We start from the raw sequence: 27,613 nt of genomic DNA, 5'->3' as shown, positions 1-27,613 counted from the left end.
GGGATATTTTTGTGCCTCTTGATGATAAGTTCTTGCGAAACTTGGCTCAGTGATGGAATCATAATGAAGAACTGTTTTCAGCAGCCTGGGTGACATCTAATTCACATTTATGGCTATTATATAGTCTAGAATTTCCTGATTTTGTATTGATAAACCTTTAAAATGTTTTGAAAATTTTGGTGTTGTTAGACTCAACTACACATTCAAGGGTTCCAGGTATAATAGGTGTTCAATGAATGTTTGTCAAATAAATAAGTCAATGTACAAATATACCTTACATATAAATGTGGCAAAAAAAAAAGACTCCCTGTTCATACCTTCTATCTTATTTCTTTTTATGATAAACTATGCATCCAGTAATATTCTAATTTTGAACTCAATCATCAAAAAGCTTCAAGACTAGGGACTCAGATTTTAGTTGCTATACAACTATCGGAAATGAATTCTTGCCACTTCCTAATATGTGAATCATAGAACAAATAACAACTATTTGTATCTCCATTTTCTTCTCTGGACAAATGGGAACAGTAATAATAATAACGATCTCACCAGGCTGCCGTACAGATTAAACGATGCTAATGCAATTAGAGGGCAGCATACTGCCTAGCACATAGTAAGTTCTCAATAAATGCCAGCTGTTACCCTTGTTAAGAGCAGGAATTAAAAAGCCTGCAGATTTTTATTAGTACTTGTATCATCTTCCTGGGGCTTTCATAACAATGAACCACAAGCTGAGTGGCTTAAAACAACACACATTTATTCTCTCACAGTCCTGGAGACCAGAAGTCTGCCATCAGGGTTCTATCAAAGCCACAATTCTTCCAAGGCTCTAGATAGGAATACATTTTTGCCTCTTCTAATTTCTGGTGGCTTCAGGTGTTCCTTGGCTTGTAGCATATTTCCAGTCTCTGCCTTCATCATCACATGGACTTTTCTGTGTGTTTGTGTTTCTCTCCATGCCCTCTCCTCTTTTTATAAGGATACACTCATCGGATTTAGGTCCTAAATCCGCATCAAGCATGATCTCATCTTTACTTAATTACATCTGCAAAGACTCTATTCCCGTACAAGATCACATTCTGAAGTTCTGGGTGGACATGAATTTTGAGGGGACACTATTTGACCCACCACAGCATTCAACCACAGAAATTAAACAGAAAATTGCTGTGGCTACTGCAGGTCTGTTTCCCTCTTGCTTAACAGCACAGAGAAGACACGGAGAGATTATGCTTTAGATTATGCTTCCAATTTCTGGTCAGTCATAAAAATGACATTGATAATCATAAAATTCTTGAGTGTTTTGGGGTTTGAATAAGAAGGAATAGTTCTAATTAGAGAAAACTATCTTTGGCATGACCAAGCAATTTTCCACTGGGTCCCTGATAATGCTGAGGATGACAGACCCACAGTGAAGCCTTTTGTAAAGGCTAGGGTGATCTTCTGCTCCAGAAGCCGCCACAGCCTCAACCAATGAGCTGCCAAGGGAATGGATCTGTCTCAGCTGAGTTAAACTGCTGCTGGTTGGAGAACATTCTGAGAAGAGGAGATAGTGCACGGTTATCTGTAGACATGTGAGGTGACTGTCTATATGGTCTAGTTGCAGGGTTCCCAGTATGTCCTTGTGCTGTTTCTAAAATATGAATTGCTCCCCGATTAACACTCCTGTTTAAGATGCAAATAGCCTGAGAAGAACTAACACCTTAACTGGTGGTCAAATCTTTATGAATCCATTTGAACAGGGGCTCTGGAAGAAGTTTTTGATAAGAGGTTAGAGACATCAGGCAGGAATTTCTTGACAATATGATTTTTGCTGGTAGGCGATAATGACTATAAATGTATCATCTACAAAGCAGAAGAGAATTATCCTGAGGGACCGGCCTGAGTCCAGTCCAGTCAGTGAAGTGACAGTACATAGAAATTTGATTTGCAAATTTAATTGTATATTCAAGCAAAGGAAAGAGAGATAGAGAAAGTAGATTTGGAATGTGGAGAGACAGAGATAGGGATTGACTTAGAGATGAAGAGTGTGCCCATGGAGGGGGTTGGGAGGAGGATGAGAATGAGAAGCCAGAGGAAGAGGAAAATCCAGGGAGAATTCAAATAGTTTGGGCTACTTGTTCACCGTTTTTTTTAAAAGATGGGCTAATACCATGCAGGGGAGAGATCTTGTCTGATCTGTCCCCTTGGACTAATCAGATCCCAAGCCTGTCCTAGGCTGAGCCTCTTCCAGGGCTGAGTGTGATACTAGTGCCTCAAAGTTTTCATTTTCATGCAACCTGATCCCTGTATGAAGGCAGCCGTTACTCCACAGCCCATCCAAAGGGTGATCGCTTCTGATGCTTGTGGAAAAATGGGTTGTTAAATGTATTGAGAAATGGATTTTCAAAGGTATTTAAAGGTATATCAAATTTTCACCTGACATGCTCCTTCTCTCCAGATAGTATGACTAGATGGAACAATAATTTCTAATTACTTTCTGACTAGAGATAATTAACCCTCAAATGCCTGGGATAAGAACTCTGCCTCTTACTATTGTTTTTCCAAAGAAGAAGAAAAAATGATGATATTACAGGTAGCACATCATGTGCAAAGATTAAAAATTATAGCTAGACAAAAACAAAATTCCAAAAAAAAATACTGGTAATTTTATCCTCCTGCAGAAAATAATCATAGTTTATATATTGGTGTGTATTCTTAGTTTGTTTTTCTCACCTCTGTGTGTGTGTGTGTGTGTGTGTGTGTGTGTGTGTGTGTATTTTGGAGTTTGTATAAACATTTAATCAGGTTGTGTGCAGTGGTTGGGACTTGCTTCATTTACTTGGCAAAATACTATGAACATCTTTCCACATCCACAATCATAGACCTATATTGTTAAAGGAGGACCAGAAAAGGTCTTTCATGGAGCTTACTCCTTGGCCAATGAGGTGCCTACTCTTGTAGAGGGCGAGATGATTGGCTGTAGCATCAGTGTAAGGTAGGGTTCACAGAAATGACTGTGCAGGCATCAGGCTACCAGGGTGGCCATGCCCAGAACAGAGGCAGCACCAGGCTGGAAAACCCAGAAGGGAGAGACTCCTGGTACATGAAGGAGCTTGGCTCTGTGTGGATGAAACTTTCCTGGATGGTCACATGATTCTTTCAAACCAGTACCACTGTCATTCTTCCCAGGTCAAGAAGGTACCTGACTCAGAAGGAGGCTCACAAATGTTTTCTAAATATACATTGTGATTTTTAATTTTTTTGTTAAAGCTACTAATTGAATCAAATGTAAACTCATCCTACTAAATAGATATTAAGAGAATATTCAGATGTCTTTTGTGTAAACCTTTGAAATACTGTGAAAGGAAACATGTAGGCTCCATTTAACTTTATCTGCAATGTTGGCTAAACTGAAGGGGATTTACCCCTGCCTTTCTTTTCGTGACTATTGCCTATTAACCTCTAGAGGTTTGGTGTGAGCTACTGTGTTTAACCCAGTTCTCCAAAAATAAGGGGATTGTGATTTTCTTTAAATTGGTACTTAGGTAATGGAATCTCTCAGGCATTAGTGCTTACTTGATTGCATTTAGACATTACTTTGGCAAGGAAATGACTGCATTAAATTAGCATCAAGCACAATGAATGGTAATTGCAAGACTGTCATTTCTACAAGTACAAAATTAATGTGTTCTGCAAGCCCATTCCATTGTGTGCCACGGGAAAATCATGGAACCATGTTGTTCTGAGCAGAAAAATGCACTGTAATAGCACTGTTAATGTGCTATGGTAGTATTCAGCAATGGTGTTCCTTTTCACCTTTGTTGTTGTCTCATGCTCATTTTTCAAACCCTGTCTGCCCTAATTTGTATGCTCATATTATAGCACTGCCAGACAGTAGCCTGGATGTACAGAGAACGTTATGGAACAATTCCTCCTTCTGTATGTGGCATCTCATGTGAATAATGCCAGTGTAAACAACCCTCTATGTATTCATGAGAGTATGAATAGGCTATTTATGTAAAGCTTCTTATTAAGAGATGCACCAACCATTCACAGAAAACTTTACCCAAACGCTATACCTTCATTTAGAAAGAGAAGAGTGATTTACATGCATTTCAATTGTAGCTTAGAGAAAGTGCCAGTTCCTGTTCTCTTCATCCCTCTTGTTTACATATGGGAAATTAAACCACCGGACCAGTTGAGTGAATTTCTTCTGGCCATGCAGGATCACAGAGGGTATCTCTCAAATGAAAACATGCATATGCATTGGGGCTCTTGTATTCTGCTCATTGACTCTGCAGAATTTATTGGGAATTAAAGAAATTATTCAAGACTAAAAATAACACAGTAATAACAGATGCTCTAAACTGACCCACTAGATGTGAGATTTCAGTATTCCTATGGTTCAGATTAGGCTGAGAAACACTCATACAGGCATCCTGAGTAAGAGTAAATATGATGATAATGATAAGGACTGACTAAAAGAGCTGTCTGGTGAGTATATCTTGAATCCAATCTCTCAGCAACTGCAGAGGGGTGGGGACATCAAAACCACTGGCTGATTCACTGCAGCAATTGACTGATCAATCAGTTGATCAGAGATCCTGATGGGGGAGGGTCAGGCCTAATTCCCCTTTCAGAGTCCACTTATTCTGTCACTCATCATTAAGATGTGATGAGGCTATCTGCTTTGTAATGTTTCCAGTCAGTGAATAATTTGTTGAAATCTGGGGGAAATTCTGCACCACACTCAAAACTGCTCTCTTCTTATCAAGCCATGATTAGGTAATGATTTCGGAAACTTCCTACCTAAGGTGGGAGAAAAATTCTCATCGTCTTAACCTCAGAATAAACTATGCTTGTTTACAGATTAAGAAAATAGATGGTTTGGGCTTTAAAGATGTGTAAAGATGGCTCTGGAAATGGGTTTTGCCTTACCTTTGTTGCAAAATGTTCCATCATAGGCTGTATTAGAGCAATCACAGGAATAACCATGGTATTTTTCCAAGCACGTGCCTCCATTTTCACAGTTCATTCCATAGCTGGTGCAGTGGCCTGAGCATCCAGATATGAACCCGGATGTGACCTTTGCTCTTTCCTCCAGGTCAAGTGTCACCCCATTCATCCTCAAGGAGCGGATGCAACCCAGGAAGCCCAGCTGACCCCCAGCGCCACCTGGAAATGACAGAAGGCACAGAGTTCAGATGGGACAACCACTGCTACCGTGTGTATTTCATTCATCGTGTTTTGAACAATTGTGGTGGGAGACGAGACTGCTCAGTGCATCTAGTATTGTCACTTTCAAGTTGGTCCTGTCTAAACAGAAGTTGAAGCTTCTTTCCCTTAGGCTATCATGCCTAATTAAAAGAGGCTGGCTTCTGAGAAGCACTACATTTGCTACAGAAATAAAATATTTGGAGACGCACAAAAATTATAGAAGCTGCTTTGGAAGTCTAATTTAGTTTCCTATAGAAAAGAGGTTTATAGTTATCTCTAGTTTCTTTGCTCTTTAATCTCACGACATTCAGTTCTATAGCATTATCTACCGGAAAGAAATATAAAAAGGGAGAGAGACACGAATACATTAGCATAGTTAACAAGTCAATTAGTTGGAAGGCATAAATCCATTTGAAATGTGATTGTACATCTTGGTTCTTGTCTCATGAAATGCTTTGCTTTGAAGTTCACATTAAGGGTATCCAGGGTTTCTTGACTGGGGTAGATGGAAGTTGGAATTAATTTTACGCAAAGTCATCTCTACCACATTTATTATTAGGTTAGGTCAGATTTCATTGCTTTTGTTTAAATGTCATTGCAAGACATATAGCACAAAGAGCACGTTCACTGTGATTTTTGGAGTAAGTTATAGAGTTGGACTGAGGTTCATGAGCATGAAAATATTCCTAACAAATTTCATAGAAAGATTCATTGAAGCATTATGTTACACGTGGATTTAATTGTGTCTGTAATATTCTTAGCTATGATTTTTTTTAAAGCAGCTGGTATAAAGAGAAGAACTCAAATTTACATACATGTTTGATTCTTAGAGTAACAACTTTTCTGGAAATTAATAAAAAATGAATAGTAGGTAAAATTATTGAGAGAAACAGTTTATGAGGATTTAGGAAAAAAGATATTGTTGCTCAACCTGTAATCCCAGCACTTTAGGAGGCCGAGGTTAAATCATTAAATCAAAAATCAAAAATCAGCCAGGTGTGGTAGTACGTGCCCGTGGTTCCAGCTACTTGGAAGGCTGAGGTGGAAGGATCTCCGGAGCCCAGCATGTTGATGCTGGGGTGGCCGTGAGTGTGCCACTGTACTCCAGCCTGGGCAACAGAGTAAGACTCCAACTCAAAAAAAAAAAAAAAGGAAGCTGTTGATAAAAATAAAACCTAAATTGCTTTTTTACTGAGGACTACTTGCTGTACGCTATTAAACATCCTATAAATGTTATTCACAAGATCCTTATAACAACCTGTCAATGTAACTATTATTTTCATTCTTTTCATTGTACAGATGAGAAAACTGAGGCTTAGAGAAGTTAAGAAGTTAACTCAAGGACTCATGGCTCCCAGGTGGCAACTGTAGCAGATCTGTTCTTATATCTGATTCTCTGGTTTTAAACTCTGTTCTGTGTAGACCACCCAATACACAGAAAAATTTTGGGGTCAGGGGCTCCTTAGATATATGTGTTTCTGAGATACAGATTTGAATACCTTTAAAAATGGAGTCATCACAGTGTTGTTGGAATTTGGGTAAGATTTGTAGGCTAGGACTGATTCTGATCACTTATTCTATTATTCTGAAAAAAAATGCATACACTCTTGTAGACTCATCAGACAGGTCTGATAGGTCAAAGGTTTTAGTGGCAGAGATGGATTAGCATCTACTTATGACTGTAAATCCTCATCAATAAAATGGCAAATGAATTGCTCTATTGTCTTTATAAACCTGGACCTTGCAGTTCTCACATTGGGTAGTACATTGATTTGAATGGTGATTCTTCAGGGAGTGTTTTCATTCTTATAAAATGACTGAATAGAGAACTAATTGAAGAGAGTCCAGTGCCCTTTTTAATCAAAGTTATGGTATAGTAGGTGGCAAAAAAAGCTGCTAACAACAACCACATTGAAGGATTTCCCATTTTGCCATCTGCTTGTCAGCTGGGCTTCACACCTCTGTGCTAAAGAGAATTAGGGTTTTTGCTTGATTTGGAAGAATTTCAACCCATTAGTCACTCTTTGTGTGCTAGAATTTCAATTTGGCTTCTATCATTTTGGCCACTATGGCTTTTGTTCTTGAAATAAGAGCTTTACAAAGGGTCTTTTATTAACTAAATGCCTGGTCACTTAAATTTTTATCACTGGTCAATTAAGAATTAAATTCTATCAAAATATGTAGAAATTTTTAAATAAATGTTTTTAAATATCCTTCTCTCCTTTTATCTGATTATCCATGTAATAGATTTTCACCGTGGAAACCATAAACATACAGATAAGCAAAATACAAAAGAGAAAGTGTAATGCTACTTAGGTATAACTACTTTCACTTGGAACTGCCTTTTCTACTTTTATCTGTAAATGTGTGAAAAAAGGGAAGAAATGGGGATCAAAATATACACATTATTTTGAAACTTGCTTTCTACACTTAATATATCATGAAACATTTTCCAAGCAATAAATGTACAACTAGAGCAGCTTGTTTACTATCTGCATAGCATTCTATTCCGTGAATGCCCTATCACTTTTTTGTTATTCCATTAACATGCCATTGAGCTGTTAAGCTTTTTCCAATTTCCATTTTACATGATACTGTAATAATAAAATCTTTGTAAAAACTTTATCACATTTGCCCAGTTTTTCTTAAAATAGATTCCTTAGACTTGATTAAGTACACTTTTAAGTATAATTGGTATGATGAAAGGTACATACATTTTAAAGGCATTTGAAATATATTTTTCTCTAAGAAGAATTTATCAACTTATATTTCACTACTAAAATATGAGATTACCATCTTCTCCACATCAGCTTTAATACTGGTCAGTACTCTTTTGAATTTATGACAATCTAGTTGATTGGGGGAACAAGGGAATTCACTGTTTAAATTTGCATTGCCTCAAATACTGTGAGTGGACTAATTTTTATGTTTTCTCTTTTCTTTTTAAAAATTGTTTCTTCATGTCTTTTGCTTTTTTGGGGAGAATAGAAAAGAATATATTTCTTATTGATTGATAACTATATTTTAGGCTTTAACTCTTTGCTATAAATGTGGCAAATACATACATCAATATGTGTCTTTTGATTCATATATGGTGCTTCTTTTTCCCTGTGAAAGTTTTGAATGTTTATGTAGTCACATTCATCTATCATATTTGTGTAATTTCTGCCTTTGGTAATAAGCTTATAAAGACTTTCTCTAATACAAAATAATACAATTATTCAACTGTATTTTCTTCTAGTACTTTTGTGATTTTGCTTCTCTCGATATTTTAGCCTTTAGTCTACCTGTGATCTATTTTAATTTGGAAATAATTCATATTTAGTGAATCCTCAGCAATGATTGTTTGAAGAAGAAATTTTAAAAAGACTAAATAAATGTTAATGTGATTAAAAAATGGAGCTTCAATAAAGGTCAATTGGCAGAGCAAATAAATCTAGATAAGGTCAGATTTTTATTAAAGTTCTATTAATACTGTAATAATATGATCATTAAGGTAAAAATTTCAATACATGTGCATATACATGTGTATATACTTTTAAAAAATTATGTGTACAGGGTTCATTTTAGAAGGAATTTTAGGGAACAGAGTTTTCTCACTCTGCCTTCGTCTTGGGTCCTGGGTCTTTCTCAGGTTCTACAGCTATCAGTCACTCTTCCTGCATTTGTGTCAGGGCTGTTGACTCTTTCTAGTTGGTTGTGTAGCTTCCACCAAATCACTTAATCTCTTTCAGCATCAGTTTACACATCCACAAAAAGGAGGATAAACTAGACAATGTCTCTGATTTCTTTTAGTTCTAAATTGCTCTGACCTGTGATTTATAAGTTCTCTCTCTGTGCAGTGTACGTATGTGTCTCTCTCTCTATATTTCAGCAACTATTCTGAATTTCCCTTAAATTTCTTTTTTTCTTCTTCTTGTTGCATTGCTGTCTGACTTTTAAAAAATTTTTTGCCTTCTTTTCAGCTGGCCATAATATATGATTGCAGTGTAATTTATATTTGTGTGTCCATTAAATAAAGTTTTGTACTCCTTCTTAATTTATAAAGCAAGTGTGTGAAATGTCATTTCTCTCTATAAAAAAGAAAGCTAAATAAATTAAACTCTTTTCTTACTTAGGTGGTCCCTGATTTATTTAAATGGGTCAGTGAGCTAGAAAGTACTTTTCCTGATCTAGTCAATACAAAGAAAAAAAAAATCTTTTGTCCTGAAAATGGTCATTATATATTATGTAAAAGACATTAATGCACTAGAACCAGTGATAATTATTTGAGTTCCACTTATGCGCTCTGTGAAAATCTTTCTTGGTGACAAATGTTGTAAGTTTAAATTATAGATCTTCAAGCAGAAATACTACTTAACCTTTGTTAATTAGAAAATCAACACATTGTCATTGGAGAGAGCCCCCTGCCAGGCAAAGGTTTCATGCACATTAGTCAGACCTGTGATAATTATCCAAGGTGAGATGTGGGTTTAATTTGTAAATTATTTTCTATGTGAAATGCTTTGCAAGTATTGCAATGAAAGATTAATTATGAAAATACTGTAACTATTCATAATGAGTAATACAACCATCAAATGCACAGACAATGGGGCAAAATAATCAGGTATTAAATTAAACAAAAAGGGTAAACATAGTGATTGAGAGGAATTATAAAAAAAAATACTGTCCTCAAACTCAGAGCTTATAAGCTTTCTAAGGAGCTAAGTTGGATTCTAGAGTAGCTTTGCCCAGAGAAATCAGCCACTAATTCACCAGAGAAAAGATCACACCAAAGCTCACACATGCAAACTCTAATTCATTAATTTAAAACATATTTATTTCATGCCTGCTATGAACCAGGGTGCTTTAGACGTTCTTTATATCTGTTTCATAGCAGTGAAACAAAACACACAAGTCTCTGCCCTTGTAGACCTTATATTATTGCAAGGGGAGAGGAAAATTTTACACTAAATTCAGTGTTAGCCAAATATACCATGTGTTAGAGAAGATGGTAACCACTATGGGGAAAAAGTCAAGCAGGGTTAAGTGGGATCTGGAGTTTGGAGAGGGTGGGGGAGGTTGTGATTTTAAGGAGGGTGGCTAGGATAGACCCTATTGAGAAAATGACAGAAAGAGAATCTATGAGCATGTCCACAGATAGAGGGCTCCGGGGAAGGGGGCACTGCCCTGTAGGTGGGAGAGGCAGGTGGGAAGGAAGGGAAAGAGGGGTGAGATAGGAGCAGCTGCAGGATGCTCAGAAGAGCAAAGTCACTGATCAGTTCATGAACAAAAGGTACCGGGAAAGTCATTTCTAGATAATGAGGAAGACATGCTTCTTGTCTGTGGGTTAATACCAGTGTGATCACAAATAGCTACATGGTGATATCAGGCACAATTTGTCATAAGGGAGACAGCAAACAGAGATGAGGAAGGCATGAACTTCCTGACAGTAAACAGAGATGAGGATGGCATGGTCACAAAAATCTGCTTTTGTGTACTGTCCTTGCTATTCAAGGCCTGTGTGAGCTTTCCAGGTCCTCAGGGAGTCTCAGTCTCCTTATGTGTAGCACTGGTATAACTATATACATCCTGCAGAGTCATGTTAATAACAGGTAATAATACATCTCTTTGCACTAATGCTCAGTTAATGATAGCTGTTATGATTATTACCACGACTGAGTATAAGCAAAATTCTACAGAAGCACAGAGATAGAACAAATTAAATATGGCTAAGATGATGAACGGCCCTAGGTCTGATACCAAAGGGGTAATGAGTGTTATGGACTAAATTGTGTTTCCCCACCTCCCAAATTCATTTGTTGAAGCCCTAATCCCCAGTGTAACTCTATTTGGAGACAGGATCTTTTTTAAAAAAAAATTTTATTATAAAGATGTGGGGTACATTTCAGGGTTAGGTATATAAACATTGATCATGCAGGTACCCTTGTTGGTGAGGTACGCACCTCCCTCCCCTAGCAGTTTCCCTCAACTGCCAATCCCACTCCTCCCCTCTCCTGACAGTTTCCCACTACCGCCAATTGCTTTCTTATAGCATTGTAATTGTTCAAGGTTGGTTTATGAGTGAGAACATATGGAACTCAGTTTTTTGTTTCTGTGATAAATCACTGAGTATGATCCACTCCAAATCCATCCAAGTTGCTACAAAATCCATATATTTGTCCTTCTTTGTGGCTGCATAATATTCCATTGTGTATATGTACCACTTTTTAAAAAATCCAGTCTAGTTTTGATGGGCAACACGTTTGGTTCCGTGTTTTTGCTATTGTGAATAGAGCTGCAACACACATACGTGTGCAGGTATCTTTTTTATAGAATAATTTGAGTTCCTTCGGGTACATTCCCGATGGGGCACCAAACCTCAGTAAGAATGGCCATCATTAATAAAACAAACAACAACAGGTGTTGGTGAGCATGTGGAGAGATAGGATCTTAAGAGAGGTAATTAAGGTTAAATGAGGTCGTAAGTGTGAGTCCACAATCCAACGTAATCGGTGTCTTTATAAAAAGAGGAAGAGACACTAAGAATACTCTCACACAGAAAAGGTTATCTGAAGATACAATGAGAAGACAGAACCAATGAGGCAGGCCTCAGAAGAAAATAATCCACTGACACCTCACTCTTGGACTCCGAGTCTCTAGAACTGTGAGAAAATAAATTTCTATCACTCAAGCCACCCAGTCTGTGGTATTTTGTCATACCAGCCCTAGCAGACTAAGACAATGAGTAAAGGGTTGACATCAAGCTTGGGCTGATCCAGGCCTGCCTGAGACCATGACCTTGGGGTCTACCTTCTCACCGTACTGTTTCCATGGAAAGTACAGAGTTAGGATGGGTGTCATCTGCTGTGGAAGATTGTGTCTGGATTGGGGAGCTGTGAACTGGCATAAGGGCCATGAACCGCCTGTCACTAGAATGGTATAAATGATTGGTGGAAAACAGAGCTATGACTTCCCTGTGTCCAGGTGACCCACCCTGACCTTGGCTCTTCTTCATGGCAGCCATACCTGTCCTGGGCTAGATGAGGGGCAAAAGCAGCCATGTACTTGGATACGCTGGACCTCCCAGAGTTGCAGATGCTATAGCTGCTGTTTCTCCTGTTCTCTTTGCTACCATTGTCTCTTAGGTCTTTTTTTCTGTTTTCTTTTTTGAGTCAGAGTCTCACTGTCACCCAGGCTGGAGTGCAGTGGCATGCTCACGGCCACTGCAGCCTCTATCTGCTGGGCTCAGGCAATCGTCCCGCCTCAGCCTTCCAAGTAGCTGGAACTAAAGGCACACGCCACCATGCCCGGTTAATTTTTTGATTTATTGTAGAGACGAGGTCTCGTCAAGTTGCTCAGGCTGGTCTCAAACCCTGGGCTCAGGCAATCCTCTTGCCTCCACCTCCCAAAGCGCTGGGATTACAGGCTTGAGTCACTGCACCCGGAATGTCTCTTAGGTCTTAATTGTTACCTTGAATCTATCAAAAAAACCTCTGTGATGTCAATGCAGGTGTGTAAAATAAAAACCCAATTATGTGGTTGAGCTGAGAAGCACAGAATAGTCCAGAGTCTTCGGTGGAAGAAGGTGTTAAAGGAAACTGGTCCACATTTTTTAGTACAGCAGACCTGTGTGATGGACAGGTATTGATCAGTGACTTCTGTGTCAGCTAGATATTGGAGGGCATATCTGAAAAAAGCTTTCACATACTCAGAGAACTGGGGTTTATAAAATTGCTTTTTCAGATAATGTTCATGAGTGTTCATTCATAACATTCAATAGGATGGATTTTTTTTTTAAGTTCATTATTACTGCATGGATTATCTTATGTCCTCAGAGTAAAGGACATGCAGCATATGTGAATCCAAACTATTAAACTAGAAGCAAACTTCAAAATAAGGACTGAGGGAATACTGAGTTCCTATAGCAGAAAGCACCTATATGTGTTTAAATGTGAATTGTTCTGTGATGGGGATGGAGCTAAGAGGTCTGAATTCATGTTTAAGGCCGTGGTGGCAGGACAATCATGATAAAATATTTGTCATTTCAAAAGTGAATACCAGGGGTCCTAAAACAATGTACGTTAAGAGATGTTTGCCATTATCAGAAGTTCTGGTCACTGATGGTAACCACTTTGAATACTTCTTGTAATTGCAGAAGTCAAATGTGACTTGTATTCATTATCGAATTACACTTTTAATATAGTTTTTTCCTTTCTTAAAAGGTGTATACATTTTTTTTGGCACCCTCTGTATTAATCAAATACTAGCTTACTAGGTGCCGTTCCAAAATTTGACATGTTTTCACTCTCAGAGATCGATATTATCCCCATTATACAGATGAAGAAACAGAATGAGAGTTAATGTGTTCCATGTCACACTGCTAATAAGTAGCCAGAATTCATACTTATTTTGATGTTTGCTTCTAGTTTAATAGATTTTAAGGCTGCACTCTTACTATGCTCTAGCTGCCATTTTGACCTTTGTGTTGGCATCCTATGAGGCCCTTTCTCCTCCTATGACTAATATGTTTCTAGACATTACTGTGTTTAGGTAAAAGGGTGAAAAGGGTGTTAGAGCAATTAACACCTGAGAAAAGTCAACAAATTCTTCCTGAAGGCAACAGGAAAGAATAAAAAGATTAAAAGAATTTTTAAAAAAATCAAGAACTATGGAGGATAGAGGTGTCAAAATCTGCATAATAATAGCTTCATAAGAAAATAATAAACACAGGCACAGAACTATTGGAAGAATTAACGACTCAGAAATTGCTAGAATAAACGTTAGGCTTTATACTGAAGGGGCTCATAAAGTGCTAAATAGGGTAGATCAGAAAACAAACCAAAACCTAAAAAACAACGCCTATTCCAATAGCTGTAGATCTTAACCTGAGATCCACAATTTTTGGGATCTGAGTACAGGAGTCAGAAGTCTTGGGTGGGAAAAATCTAACGTCTCTATTTTCAATGTCAAATCAAAATTACAGAAGGCCTTTTTTCCTTTTTTTTTTTTTGAGTCAGGGTCTACTCTACCACCCAGGCTGGGTTGGAATGCAGTGGCACAATCATGACTCACTGCAGCAGTCTTAACCTTCTGGGCTCAGGTGATCCCTCCTCTTAAGCCTGAGAGTAGCTGGGACTACAGGTGTGTACCACCATACCCGATTAATTTTTAAATTTTTTTTGTAGAGGCAATGTCGTGCTATGTTGCCCAGGCTGGCTTCGAACTCCTGGGCTCAAGCAATTCTTCTGTTTTGGCCTCCCAAAGTACTGGGATTACAGGCATAAGCCACCGTTCCCAACCTTGTTTTGGACTAAGCTTTTGTATTAGGTCCCAACAGACAAAACTAAAAGTCAAAATGGTGTCACTCATGCTAAAGTTCCGGGTCACCAAACCCAAACTAAATTGTTATCTGACCTGAGAAATCAAGAGAGAAAGAGAACAACCAATTTTCCAAACAGGCCAGTTTAATCTGTCAACTGGTATAATAATGAAGTTCCCTCTGCTTTAATCCTTAAGTTAAAAAGATAGCTTTGAAGTGTTAACTAATCAGGTATTTTTTTTTCTATTGTTCTGTCTCCCTGCCCTGCCTTACAATAAAAGGACCTTTGAAAGGACTAATAAATACACCCTTTGTTCTTTGCTTCTGCCTTTTTCAACCCTTCTCTACCCATAAATCCAACCTCTTCTGCTCAGCTCATAGGAACATTTTTTCTATTTTATGGAATGAAGTGTTGCCCAATTCTAGAATCACAAAGGAAGCCAATAAGATTTTTAAGTCTGTTGTAATTTTATTCTTTGACATCACCAATTTCTAAAAGAAATTTTAGTATTTCTTTCTGTTAGGAATGTAGGAAAAATCACAGTAGTATTATCAACATCTGTGTCACTGTTGCCAATAGCAATCAAAGGTATTTTTACAATACATTTCAGCTGTGAATTTTTTGAAAGATCATTTCTGATCATGATTTATTTGAAATTATAGTAGTTATTAGATCTGAAGCAAGGTCTTGTTTAAAACACATAACAAAACACATATATTACTACTATAACACAAATTTGGTGTTTTAAATATTTTGATAAACTTATTTCTATATATTTAGTTTCTTTTGTAATTCTGCATATTTTATTTTACTCATTTTTCTGGGAAGAGGAACATAGGCTTCTTCAGACTGCATGGCCCCCCAAAATGACTAAGAATTCTTGAATTTACATAGTCAAGGAACATGAAAGAAAATGAAGAGTTCTGAAAAGCTTTCAAAGATTAAATACAAACAAACAAACAAACAAGAATTAGAATGTAACTTATGTCAAACTTCTCAATAGCAACACTGGCTATGATAGAAAATTAACTAATATTTTCAGAGTGTTGATTTCAGTATGGGAACCAATATTTGTAGGCATGCAAGGTCTCAGAATGATTCATCTGTGAAGTCTCCCTTTAAAAATAATTGCTCTTGGCAGTTTCTCTCGCCCATGCCAGCTCTGTTATGTATCTCTTTCCTTCCTCTCTTCATTCTCTAATTAACTTTGTTTTAAAACTTTAAAAAAATTGCTCTTGAGTGAACAGAGACATGAATCTAAGAGAAGATAATAAAATACGGGGAATAAGAGTAAGTAAAGAGAAAAACTTAGGAAATGCTAGTGTATTCTAACAGGCAATTACAAATAAATACTTTCTTAAGACTCTACAATTAAAACTATAGATGATGTTGGCATGGCAGGAAATGTGTGAGGAAGGAGGTCAGCGTGTGCTCCAGCTCTTGCCTTATTCAGAACATAGGAACTGATATGTTTTAGTGGATGTTAGGGAAACAAGCATGAGTGTTAGTAAGTTAGGAGTAGTACCAGAGGAATGATAGTAAAATTCCAACTTTCAGATCTGTAGAATAATATTCAATTTAGTCAATGGAATATAGATTCAGATGGAGACTGAGCAAATAAAACAGTAAATCAAAACACAAGCAAAGCGAAAATATAGAAATATATCCTATTATAACAGTAGTTACAATAAATGAATAAAAAGATGTTCTCGAATTGGATTCAGAACTAAGAGACTTGAGAGATACATTTAAACAAAAGGATACAAACACCCGTACAAGAAAAACAACAGGCGAATGTTATCAGCAACAAGAAGGCTAGTGTAGGAGTTTTAAGAACAGAAACAACACTGTGAGACCAAAAAAAAGTCATAAAGATGGAAATTATATACTGGTATAAGGAACAGTAAAGCAAGAAGATCATGAACACATCTAACTAGTAAAATAGCCTCTAATTATCCAAAATAGTTTCCAGTTATTCAAAGCTAGTTCTAGCCATTGATAAAACTTTTGGTAAAAATTATATAATAAAGTTTGAGATTTGCACTCAGAAACAGATATGTCAAGCAGCATTTAGTAAAATTAGATACACCTATGATTCGGTAATTCTCTCTCTCTGTCTCTCACACACACAAACACACACACACACACACACACACACACACACACACACACACACACTCACACATGGGAAATCCTCATACAGGTAACAGAAGAACATACATGAAAATATTCTCAGAAGGGTTATTTGCGGTAGCAGAGTTGTGGGAACCTAGGAATTCATCACCAAGAGATGGAATAAATGACGCATGATATATACACAATAGAACACTGTGCACATAGTATTGGTAGAACTACACAAATAGATTTTAACAACATAAGCCTGAGTGAAAAGAGTAAGAAATAGAATGAGATTTGCAGTACAAAACCATTTATATAAAGTATGACACACAAAAGGCAATGTTATGAATTTTCAAGAACATATATATATATTTTGAATGAAAATATAGAAGTTAGGACAAGAAGGCTATCCATAAAATCTGTTCAAGTGAGTACCAATGGCAAGAGAATGAAATTAGGAATGGTGAAAAAAAGAGAGGACATAATGTGAAATTAAAATGAATGAGGAACACTGTCGATATGTAACAACAGGACCATGAAATGAAGAGAGACCTACGCAAACCTGCACAGCAGGGGACTTGAAAATGAGACCTAGGAAGGAAGAGAGGTTCGAAGGAAACATCTGATGGGAAATAACCCTGTTTATTGGAATGAAAAACTGATAAAAGTGGGTATTTTTTCCTCTTACTTCCTTAGTGTACCACAGGGATAGGCTGTGAGTACCTATCTCTCTTTCAATATTTGTGTCACTAATATTATTTAAATTGTTTTTCCTATGGGACATATGCCATTTATTATGAAGTTTAGTTCAGTCCTTATTGGAAGAATGAAAAATCTGAGAAATTGTTGGGTATATTGATTTAAAAAATTTTCCATATTGACTGCAAAACTGGTACTTCTATGTTAAAACGCCTTCTCTGGATCAGACCATCCAATTGCCATGAGCAAATTGGAACAGAATACCAAGAGTCCATGGAGAATTTGCTCTGTGGCACATGAGATATTTTACACAGAAGGTGAATTATAGGATTGGTTCATGCTTTAGGTATGAAATATTTCTGTAAAAGGTTCTATACATACAACCTCTGCCTTCACAATAAATAACTCAGTGCCTTTGGAAATAGATAATTAACAAACTACATTTTAGTGGGTTGAAGACTCAAAAAAAGTTTAAAAGACTTTTTTTTTTAAAGAGATGCAGGTCTCGCTCTGATGCTCAGCATGGTCATAGCTCTCTGTAACCTTGAACTCCTGTACTTAAGCATTTCTCCTGCCTCAGCCTCCTGAGTAGCTAAGACTATGGATGTGCACCACCACGCCCGACTAAAAAGTACATTGTTCACTTGATTATGTTGGAAGCATATTTTAAAAAGTAAAAATTGTGCCTATCATTACTCACTTCATATGTTAAAATTCTAACTCAGCTGGAATTGCAAACGTTAATTTGTTTTGACCACTACAAGGCAAAGGACAGGAGACATATGTGGCAACTATAAGTAGGAAAGGGCCATCCTTCTCCATCCTGGTGGGGGTGGGGAGTGGGGGTAGTTCCATCGAGAAGAGAGAAGCTGGACAGAGCTAGCCCAAAGGCAGTCAGGTTAAGAAAAGGATAGAGTGTTGGTAGTCTTCATGGTGGACCACTGTGAAGGAGAAAGCATGCCATGGAGAAGCTTATGTATTTCATTGGCAGTTTTGCTTTGCATATAGGTTATTGATTCCATTTAGTGATTTTAAAATAGACTTTATTTAGCAAATCTTTTTTTTTTTTTTTTTTTTTTTACTTATGGCAATGGTTTCTAATCATGATGTCACTCCGTATCTCTATCTGGGTGAGAACCAGGGATCAATTATAAGGGTTGGGAAAGAAATTCTTTGCTTTAGGATTCCAGTCAGCATCTCAACTACTGCCAAGCAGGCAAGACCTTAATTTGATATTATGAAGACTGAAAACTATATTCAGGGTCTAGACTGATCTGAAATGCTGTCTTTCATAATATTCTGACTTTATGACTTTTGTTTTCTTCTTCTGTCATGCTTGATTTCAGTGTGTGGTTCCTAGTAAAAAGATATTTCCAGGATGGAAAATACCATCAAGTTTTGAGAAAATAATTCTACAGAAAGTTTATAAGGAAAAACACCTTCTTGCTTTGGAAATGAGAATTTTGAACATGAATATTAACTCAGAGAAGTAAAAAGACCGTACATGAATATTAACTCAGAGAAGTAGCAAAAATATGTAATTCACATATACTTATTCATTCAATTGTTCACTCAGTAAATATTCATTGGGCAACGACTGCCCAATGGTTGGGTGAACCCTGTTATTATAAGTAAAATAAATGAAAATATCACAAGTTCTAAGAAGAAATTAAAATGGTAAATGACTGGCTACTTTAGATTGAGTGGTCAAGGGAAGGCCTCTCTAAGGAGGTAACAGAAGCTGAGACATGAATGTTAAGAGGGAGTGAGCTTTGTCAACGTCTGGGACATATTTCAGGCAAGAAGAAACATCCTGTGCCATAAAGCAGAAACTAACTTGCTATGTTCAAGCAAAGCACCAAAACTGTGGAAACCAGTTAGGACATGGTAGTCCAAGCAAGAAACAATTGTGGCTTTGACTATTTGACTAGGTGGGACTTGTGGTTATAGGGGGCAGCGGATGCATTTGGGACACAGTCTAGAGGTGGAGTCACACAATTTGTTGTTGGATGGGGAGCAATGAGGGAAAAAGAAGAAAGAAAAAAAGAGGGAAATTAAGGGTAAACACAGATTTTAGGTTTGAGCAAAAATGCCATTTGCTGGAGGTGAGGAAGGTTGCTGAAGGCAAACAAAAGTTTGGAGTAGGCGTCAAGAGTTCTTTCCTACTGTGCTTAATCTGAGATGCCATTTAGAGATCCAAGTTGAGATACAAAGTAGACAGTCAGATAAGTGGGTCTGGAGTTCCTGAGAAAAGTGAAGCCTGGAGATTTAAATTTGAGAATCACTGGCACATAAATAGTACTGAAAGCCATTGGACTGGATAAACTCATCCAGAACAATGTATGGATTGAAAAGAGGATGGTTCTGGAACACTTCAACATTTATTGGCCAAGTGTAGGAACAGAATGCAGGAGAGATTAAAGTAATGGCCAGTGTGGTAGAAGGAAAAGCAGGGAAGACTACTATCACATAGCCCACAAGAAGAAAGTATTTTCAGAAGCAAGATGTGGGATGCTGCTAAGAGATCATGAGAAGAGGACCAAGAATGTGTCCTAGACACAGAGATCCATGTTGACTTTAACAACCTTTGTAGAGGCTTTATCATAAGAGCTAAAAAGGAAAAAAAAAAGCTTATTTTTCATATCATAGAGACTCTCAAATAAGGAGTCTCACTCTTTGTGAGGGCTGCTTTTGCATGAAATTCTCTTGTTAATCCAAATCCTTTGTGTCTGGTGGGATCCTCTGTTGGCCTTGATTTTTGCCATTGAGACTTTGTAATCCACAGAATGCTGACCTGTCTGACAGCTGCCGGTCAACTGCACAACTGGGAGGGTGCTTCCCAATGGGGACTGCTGCCATGTGGGGTGTGAAAATATTTCTGGGATGGATTCTTCTGAGCATTGTGGGAGGCTTTCTGCACAGTCTGTAGCTGACAGTAGCACCCGGTGTCACCACACTTTCCCAAGTGCTTTGGTTTCTTTATTTAAAGTGAAAATAAAACAAAAATTAGCAATAGTAGACATTTGTGGGTTAAATGAGGTAAAGCATGTAAAGCACTCGGTCTTGATCTCTTAGTAAGCATTCATGTTGCCCTTGAGTCAGGTTTGTAGAAAATGGGGGCAAGCACACTTTTCCTATATTACAAGTCCTGCAATTTGAATTTTTTGTCATCTGCTTTTTGGATAGGAGAAATAACTGTTTCATTCATATGTAGATTTGGGCGCATAATTGTAATTAGAATTCCATTATATTCTTCCTTGCACTCAAGTGCTGGTTTTCTCTCTCTCAATGACACTACCTTTCAAATGGCTTTGGAATTGTCCATTTGTGATTTTGAAATATAGAGAGTATTCAGAGCAGTTGACCAAACAAGCTGTATTGTCCAGTTTGGGCAGAGGGGTTGGACTCAGAGAATGGTCACAACACTTATAAGCCATTAATTGCTTATAAGTCCATTTAATAAACCCCTATTTTCCCATAAACTCTTGTAGCCACCCAGGAAAAAAAATCTCCTGGTAGACAAACTGTCTTCTCATCCAACACGAAAGAACTCAAAGGACCGATAATGACTTTTTAGCCTCTTTTCAGGCCACATCTTGCACAAAAGAGTTGGCTCCCTTTACTTTCTAAAGAGATTTCAGAAGAGGTCAGAGCCAAGTGAGTTGAGCTTGGACATTCGTCATGAGTTAGGATGACCAAAGCTTCTCTCTCTCGGAGCCACTTAGGAGCTTGATTTCTTCCTGAAGCTTTCTGAAGCAGCCTCCAGATTTCCTGAACTCTGACCTCCTCCTTAAATGACTGCCACAAGCAGTTGCATCTCTGACCAGAGTCTAGCTTGCTGCAGGATAACCCCTGTCCCAGGCCCCTGCCCTAAACAGCCTCCACAGTTCCTAACTAATGATTTACATTTACCAACTCCTGGCCATGCCCTGGGCTGGCAGTCAGACTCCCAGGCTGGGGTCCAACAGATACCTTGCTTCTTCATAGTTCTGCCACTGCAGCCTCGGCTGACAGGACTCCAAACTCTCTGTAGATCTCTTTGCCAAAGAAGGCTTTGGCTTAATCCAGCCTGGCATTGTTTATGCTTATATAATGACCATGAACGTGTTTGCTTTCTCCATGCCCTAAGAAAAATCTGGCCCACAGTTGCCACAGCTGACCCAGGTCTGAGCACCTGGGCTGGCTGAGACTTCAGATCACCATGTGGTTTAAATGCTTCTGCTGGGTCATCCAGTGAGCTTGTCATATGCTAGTCACTCATTTTGAATCAAAAAGAGAAAAAGTTTTCTGAACTTTTCAGACAAATGCCAGCAGCGGCTTTTGTCTTTCTGTGTCATTTAATTTTTAAATGCACTTGTTAATTTTTGACTACACTAGAATTATAGCTGGAGTCTTATTACTTCCAAAAGACCTGTCCTTTTTGGACGATAGCTTCTAATTATATTTTAGATGTACAGTGAAGAGAATTGCATCTTCTCTGGTTTTTTTTTTTGCAATTACTTTCAAAAGGGAGCTGTGAGCCTGACCTCGCTAACAGAGGTAATAGATGGAGGCTGAGTCTCCCTGGAGTCCATTCTGTGTGCAAAGCCAAGAACTAGTTTCATTCTGTTTCAACTTTGAGTTGTCTATAACCCTGATGGAGCTCTTGGGGTACTATGCCATGTCTCAGCTGTTGACAGTGTTGGTGAACCACCCTGAACATGCCTGATCTTTTCTGAAATGATGCTGGTATGATGTTTCCAGATGAAGTAGAGTATTGGTAGAATGATTGTGGATGTAGAGGGGACATTTCTGTGTGTGAGTTTGCCCGTAGGACTGGTGGGTTGAAGCATTCACATTTCAGGTGAGAATTTTGGAAAAGTAGAAATGAGCCAGTAGGAAAAAGTTTCCTTGGGAGAAGGGTTAATATTACATAGAGGAAGAACAAATTAAAGGGAGTAAAAGGCAAAGCATAATAAAGAAAAATAACTCACATTTCATGAGTATTGACCCTAGCATTGAGATATTCTGTGCTGAGTGGTTAGCATGGAGTATCTCATTTAATACTGAAATGTAAGAACTATATTTCCATTTAGCACAGAAATATAAAGCAAGTTGTCAGTGGTCTCTCAGTTGGTAAGAGGCAGGGTGGGAGTCAAAACCCATATTATTAGTCATACAACACTATGGGAGGGTTGGCCAATTGACAACCCAGGTCTAATTCAACCATTACTAAGCACGTAATCACAAATGTCTAAAGTTGGAAGAAATTTGGGAGAACAACTTGTTCAACTTCTTTACTACACAGATGAGAAAAAAGACTCAAAGAGGGAAAATGATAATACTTTGTCAAGAAAATGGTTTTATTAGAGTTGAACTCAGACCAATATCCTAGTTGCCTGAATTCTTATTGGATGGTTTGGCGATAACTGGCTCCAGAAGTTTATAGCTATTGAACTTATTGTTGTTCAACTCCCTTCCCCCTTTCCTTGGGATAAACTTTTACTGCCAAGCAATATTTCTCAGATTGGCTTGAATAGCTTGCTTGTGTCTGAGAGGTGTGCATCATGTTTATCTCTAAGATAACAAGAAAGTAGAAACTGGGACTTGAATTTGACTCTTTATTATCCAGTGAAATGAAATTGCTGTCTCATCCCCTCAGTCTACTGTTTTAAAACTTCTCTTTCCCAGATCACCTATGGTTTCACAATTACTAAACTCAAAGAGCCCTTTTCTAGCCTTAATTTAGTCATGGTGCTTGATACTATTTGCCATTACCTGTCTCACAAAATTCTCTCAAAATGTTCCTTCACTCACTCTTTCTATTCCTCTTCATTCTTCCTCATGAGATGTTTGTTTTCTGCCTATTCCTGAAATTTCATTATTCTATAGAATTCTGATCTCACCCCTCTTCTCTTTTTATAAGTTATTCTCAAGTCACCTTTAATTGAATTGACATTCCTTTCAAGATCTTAATAAATGTTCCCCCATATCTTTTCATTTTACCACCCTACTACGTCTTCAGAATTCTTGGACAGTCAGAGGGGGAATAGAGGGATAAAACTGAAGTTGAATCTCTACATTCAGGAGCAAGGTGAAAAAAAACCAAAAAAACAAATGAGAAATCAAGTCCAGTAGGGTCACTTGCTTTTATGATGAAAATCAAGTAAAATCTACCTAGCATGTTTGGGATTAACAGAATTTAGAAAGACACTAATCTGAGATAATCTGGGAAAGATATTGAGGAAGTGAAATTTGTTTACCATGTGAAGCAGGGAATAATGAACTTAATGTTTAGCTAGTTAAAAATAGTGTAATTTTGTGATCTATAACTTGAAGGAAGGATCTAGAAAGGACTGGGTTCCAGTAGTAATTGGGGAGTTATTTATTTCAAAATCTATGACTCTGGTACAGCCCCCAGCTGATGTGGCTTGTTAACAAATCAGTCTCACTTTCAAAACTCTTTGACTAATACATTTGATTTGCAGTTTGCCCGAATCACAAGAAATAAATGAGTACTTAATTTTACCTTTCTTTTAATGACTTCCTAATGTTCTTCAAGCATCCCAACAGCAACTATGAAAGAGACTGGCTCTTGTTACAATTAATTGACCCCCCATGAGGTTCTTCCATAAGGGTGGAGCCCAGGTGGTAGGTGTTATGAATACAAACAGCAACCAGGTCACATCTTAGTGCTTCATCTGAGACTTCTACAGTTGACTGAATTGATCCATCAAACCCCCAGAAATGCTAAGGTGAGATGTCCACAAAGTCCTTCAAGTTCACTTTTTTTTAATTTAACTGAAGAAAAGTTGCTAATTTTCTAACATACGAATATTGCGGAAAACAAGATTTAAAATTCAATTAACCATAACATTAGGTATCAATTTGAAGTAATTTTAGGTTCATCTGAAACATGTCAGTAGCAAAAATATTGGTGAAAAAAATTAGACAAGCTTGATCCACTTCTTGCAAAGACTGTTTAACTTTTTGCTGTGTTTAAATTTCTTCTCAGCATTGATCTTTCCCGTGTAGAAGGATACTATGTCAGAAAAAGTCTAAATCTTTCTCTGTCTAGAAACTTGAGGGTAGGCAGAGAAAGAAATGGATTTCTATCTACATTTCAAGCAAATCTGAACTTAAAGAGCCAATTATCTTCCTGCCTCCTTCCCTCCCTTCCTCATTCCCTCCTTCCTTCCTTCCACAGTTACAAGTGTCCTAAATGATCAAACATTTATGAGGGAGGAACCTCATAACATTTATGAGGGAGGAACCTCAAAAAACTCAGAGTTTATTTATAAAAAATTATGTATTTATTCTTACATGCTTAAACTTCAGCCACCTTCAAAGTACTTTCCGTTTGATGCAATACTCCTAACAAGATGCTTTTTCCACTGCTCAAAATAGTTTTTGAACTTGTCAATTTTGATACCTTTTAGTTCTTCTGCCAGGTTTTGTTTCACCTCTTCCACACTGGCAAATTGTTTCCCTTTGAGTTCATTTATTATCCGGGGAAACAAACAAACAAAAAAATCACTCAGGCCAGATCTGGTGAGTAGGGAGGGTGGAACATGGGAGTCATTTTGTTTTTTGGTCAAAGACTGCTGAACACTCAGTGCATTTTGGGTGGGTGCATTCCTAAATCATTCATCATGAAAGGAGCAAATACTTGAAAGAATCTCCAAAAAAAAAAAAAAAATTCACCGAAACTGAACACAGTCTCTCACAACAATGCTAGCTGGTACACTGATGTTGATGGGGTTCCTAGAACACTTACCTAGTTGGGGAAGCCTGTATTACAAGAGGTCATCCTCTAAAAGATAATTGCGTTTTTTTTGGGGGGGGGGAGTCTCCCCTTATAGGTCTTTCTAAAACCATAAACCTAAAATTGTAGATATCAGAGAGAACTGAAGATATCTCAGCCAACACTCTGATCTTGTAGCTGAGGACAATGAGCTCCCGAGAGTGGGAAGTGGGACCGGATCTAGGTTTCCAGAGCCTTCTTCCTTGCTCCATTCTGTCTTAAAGGAGACTGAAATAGGCCAACACACATACTTCTGGAAGGATCTCTAACCAAAACCCTTCATATGCTGTTTTTTTTTTCCCTTCCTCTTCACTTCAAAGATTCTTAAAAACCAACAGAAGGAAGTCATGATTGCCTTCCCATTACTCACCAACAAACAACTGGCTGTAGAGTTCCAGGCGGGTGTGACCTTCTGTTGGGGCCTTTCGGATTTGCTGGGGCAGCCGATCCACCTGTAGACTGGCCTGTTTGACATTTCTCTCTGCAGTGACCCGGTGCCACTGGTCATCATTGAGAGGGGAGGGAGACCTCACCACAATCTCCACTGGCCCGTTTCCGACATCAAACGAAAACGACACTTCTGTGGCAGCTGGAGGAGCAGAAAGCGTGGAAGACATGAGTATTTCTCTACCAGATACCAAATAGCAGTAAATTCTAGAGGAAGGTCAAAGCAAGCAGAGAAAAATAACTTAAACCTGTCACTTGCTACAAAGGCCCATGGTAAAATCGTTTGAGGAAGGAAAAAACATCAATCTATGATCAACCACTAATAACCAAGGGGAAGAAAATAAATTTGTTTTGGGGGCCTATGTGCCAGGTATATATTTATTTTCTTACTTAATCTTTAGAAACCTTACGAGAAGTTATTATTGAACCTTTCCAGATAAGAAGACCGAGGTCTGGAGAAATAAGCACACAACAAGTATCTTAGACTTAGTGAGTTAGTGGGGTCAGAATCTGAACCCGGGTTTGTCAGATTTGAGAGCTTGAGATCTTTTGATACCACATGCAACTTATCTGTTCAGTAGCTCCTAGGGCAATGATTTGTGTTTACCTTGGAGAGCTTTTGAGACACCTGTGCCCAGAGATTCTGACTCAGTTAATCCCAAGTAGGCACTGGTATTTTCAAAAGCTCTCCAGGAAATGCCAATACATAGCTAGAGTTGAGAGCTACCGCTTTGGGGAAATTTACTAAACTTAATTTCATTAATTTTTATACTCCCCATTGAAAGTTAGGGACCTATGAATTGTTGAGGCAATGAAGGTGACCTACACCTTTTTTTTTTTTAAACCACTTGCAGTTGTCCAAAAGGTAACACATTTCTACAGAATAATCCCTTTCCCGCATCGTCTGATGTAAACCTTGGTTACTTCCCATCTGGGATGCAAGATCCTTCTCATAACCTACCCTGCAGCTCTGACCACAAATCATTTTTTTAAAAAGAGATCTCCTACAAATCAACCTTCTCCTGCAATAAATCACCTCTCAGCAATACGCAAATGAGTTAGGTGGTTGCTCTCTTAACTTTAATTGTAAGTCGCTTTCTTATTTCACGTTTTACATTTTATGGTAAGCTCCTCAGTGACCACCTAGCGCTTTATAAACATGTTTTTTTAAAATGTATATTTTTCATATGATTGGCAGCAGAGGCAGCTTCATGCTGAAGCAGTGCACACATCTTGAGGTCCCTCAGGCTCGGTGAATTCTTTTCAACATTAAAGATGTGGTACACCAGTGAATTTCCCAACTTTGCTTATAAAGATATTCAGCCCCTCTATCCATCAATAAGCCTTCTGCCTAATCTTTAAGCAGTTTAATTAAATATCTGTCATTTTTTTCCTTGGCTAATGGAAAATTCAGCTTCTTTTGGCTGGTGCCATTTTGAGACGGTGTCACAAGCAATCAAACTTCTAATTTAAAAACCACAGTGGGCCAGATTCTCTCAGGACCTAGACTGTTCCCTGTCTCTGTGTCAGGCCCCTCAGAAAGCTGCATTAACTTTATTGAGCTATAGGGGTATTAGACACAGAGCTCAATTTAATCAACCTAATTGTACCCAGGAATTTTGATCCTTCTTGCCATTAGAAAGAAAACTTTAATTTTAACACCTGTGGTGATTCCATACATGCCCCAGTAACATATCTCATCTAAATTAGGAGTCCCTGCCTCTGGGGGGTCATTGTGACTGGATTTAACTTGCAAGCCAGTGACCTCCATCAAGGTTTCTGCAGCATATGGTCAGAATACAGGTAGACGATAATGTGACCTGCAGGCTGGATAATCTTTCTCTGTAATTCTGATATAGTCGATAAGGCAAAAGTAGCTTTGGTTTAAGATGAAATCTGTTCTGTTCTCTCAGTGCTGTATTTTAGCAGAAGCATTTTTAAATATAAGTTGTCAGAACTGCAAGAGAACGAGAGTTCCTGGGCTAAGTAGGAAAGATTGTTTCATTTTAAAGGCATCAACTGCCATCAGGGAAATAGAATTTAGGGATAAATTGAGTTTAACCCTAAG

At 38.0% G+C, this 27,613-nt stretch overlaps 1 protein-coding gene across 1 annotated transcript in view; it reads right to left on the bottom strand.

Annotated features, from left to right (window-relative positions):
* The window catches only part of LOC103260743 (contactin associated protein like 2), a 528,300-nt gene that overhangs the window by 239,117 nt on the left and 261,570 nt on the right, over nucleotides 1–27,613 (bottom strand). The window contains exons 4-5 of the mRNA XM_008058392.2: nucleotides 25,469–25,687; nucleotides 4,918–5,154 (exon numbers count right to left, since the gene is read on the bottom strand). Of these exons, the coding sequence (XP_008056583.2) occupies nucleotides 4,918–5,154; nucleotides 25,469–25,687 (456 nt within the window). The remainder of the gene's footprint in view (nucleotides 1–4,917; nucleotides 5,155–25,468; nucleotides 25,688–27,613) is intronic.

Source organism: Carlito syrichta, unplaced genomic scaffold (genome assembly GCF_000164805.1).
Source record: "Carlito syrichta isolate Samal-C Ts95f unplaced genomic scaffold, Tarsius_syrichta-2.0.1 Scaffold303324, whole genome shotgun sequence".
Classification (NCBI taxonomy): domain Eukaryota; kingdom Metazoa; phylum Chordata; class Mammalia; order Primates; family Tarsiidae; genus Carlito; species Carlito syrichta.
The sequence above is the reverse complement of the archived record's forward strand: the minus strand, read 5'-3'. Positions and strand labels throughout refer to the sequence as shown.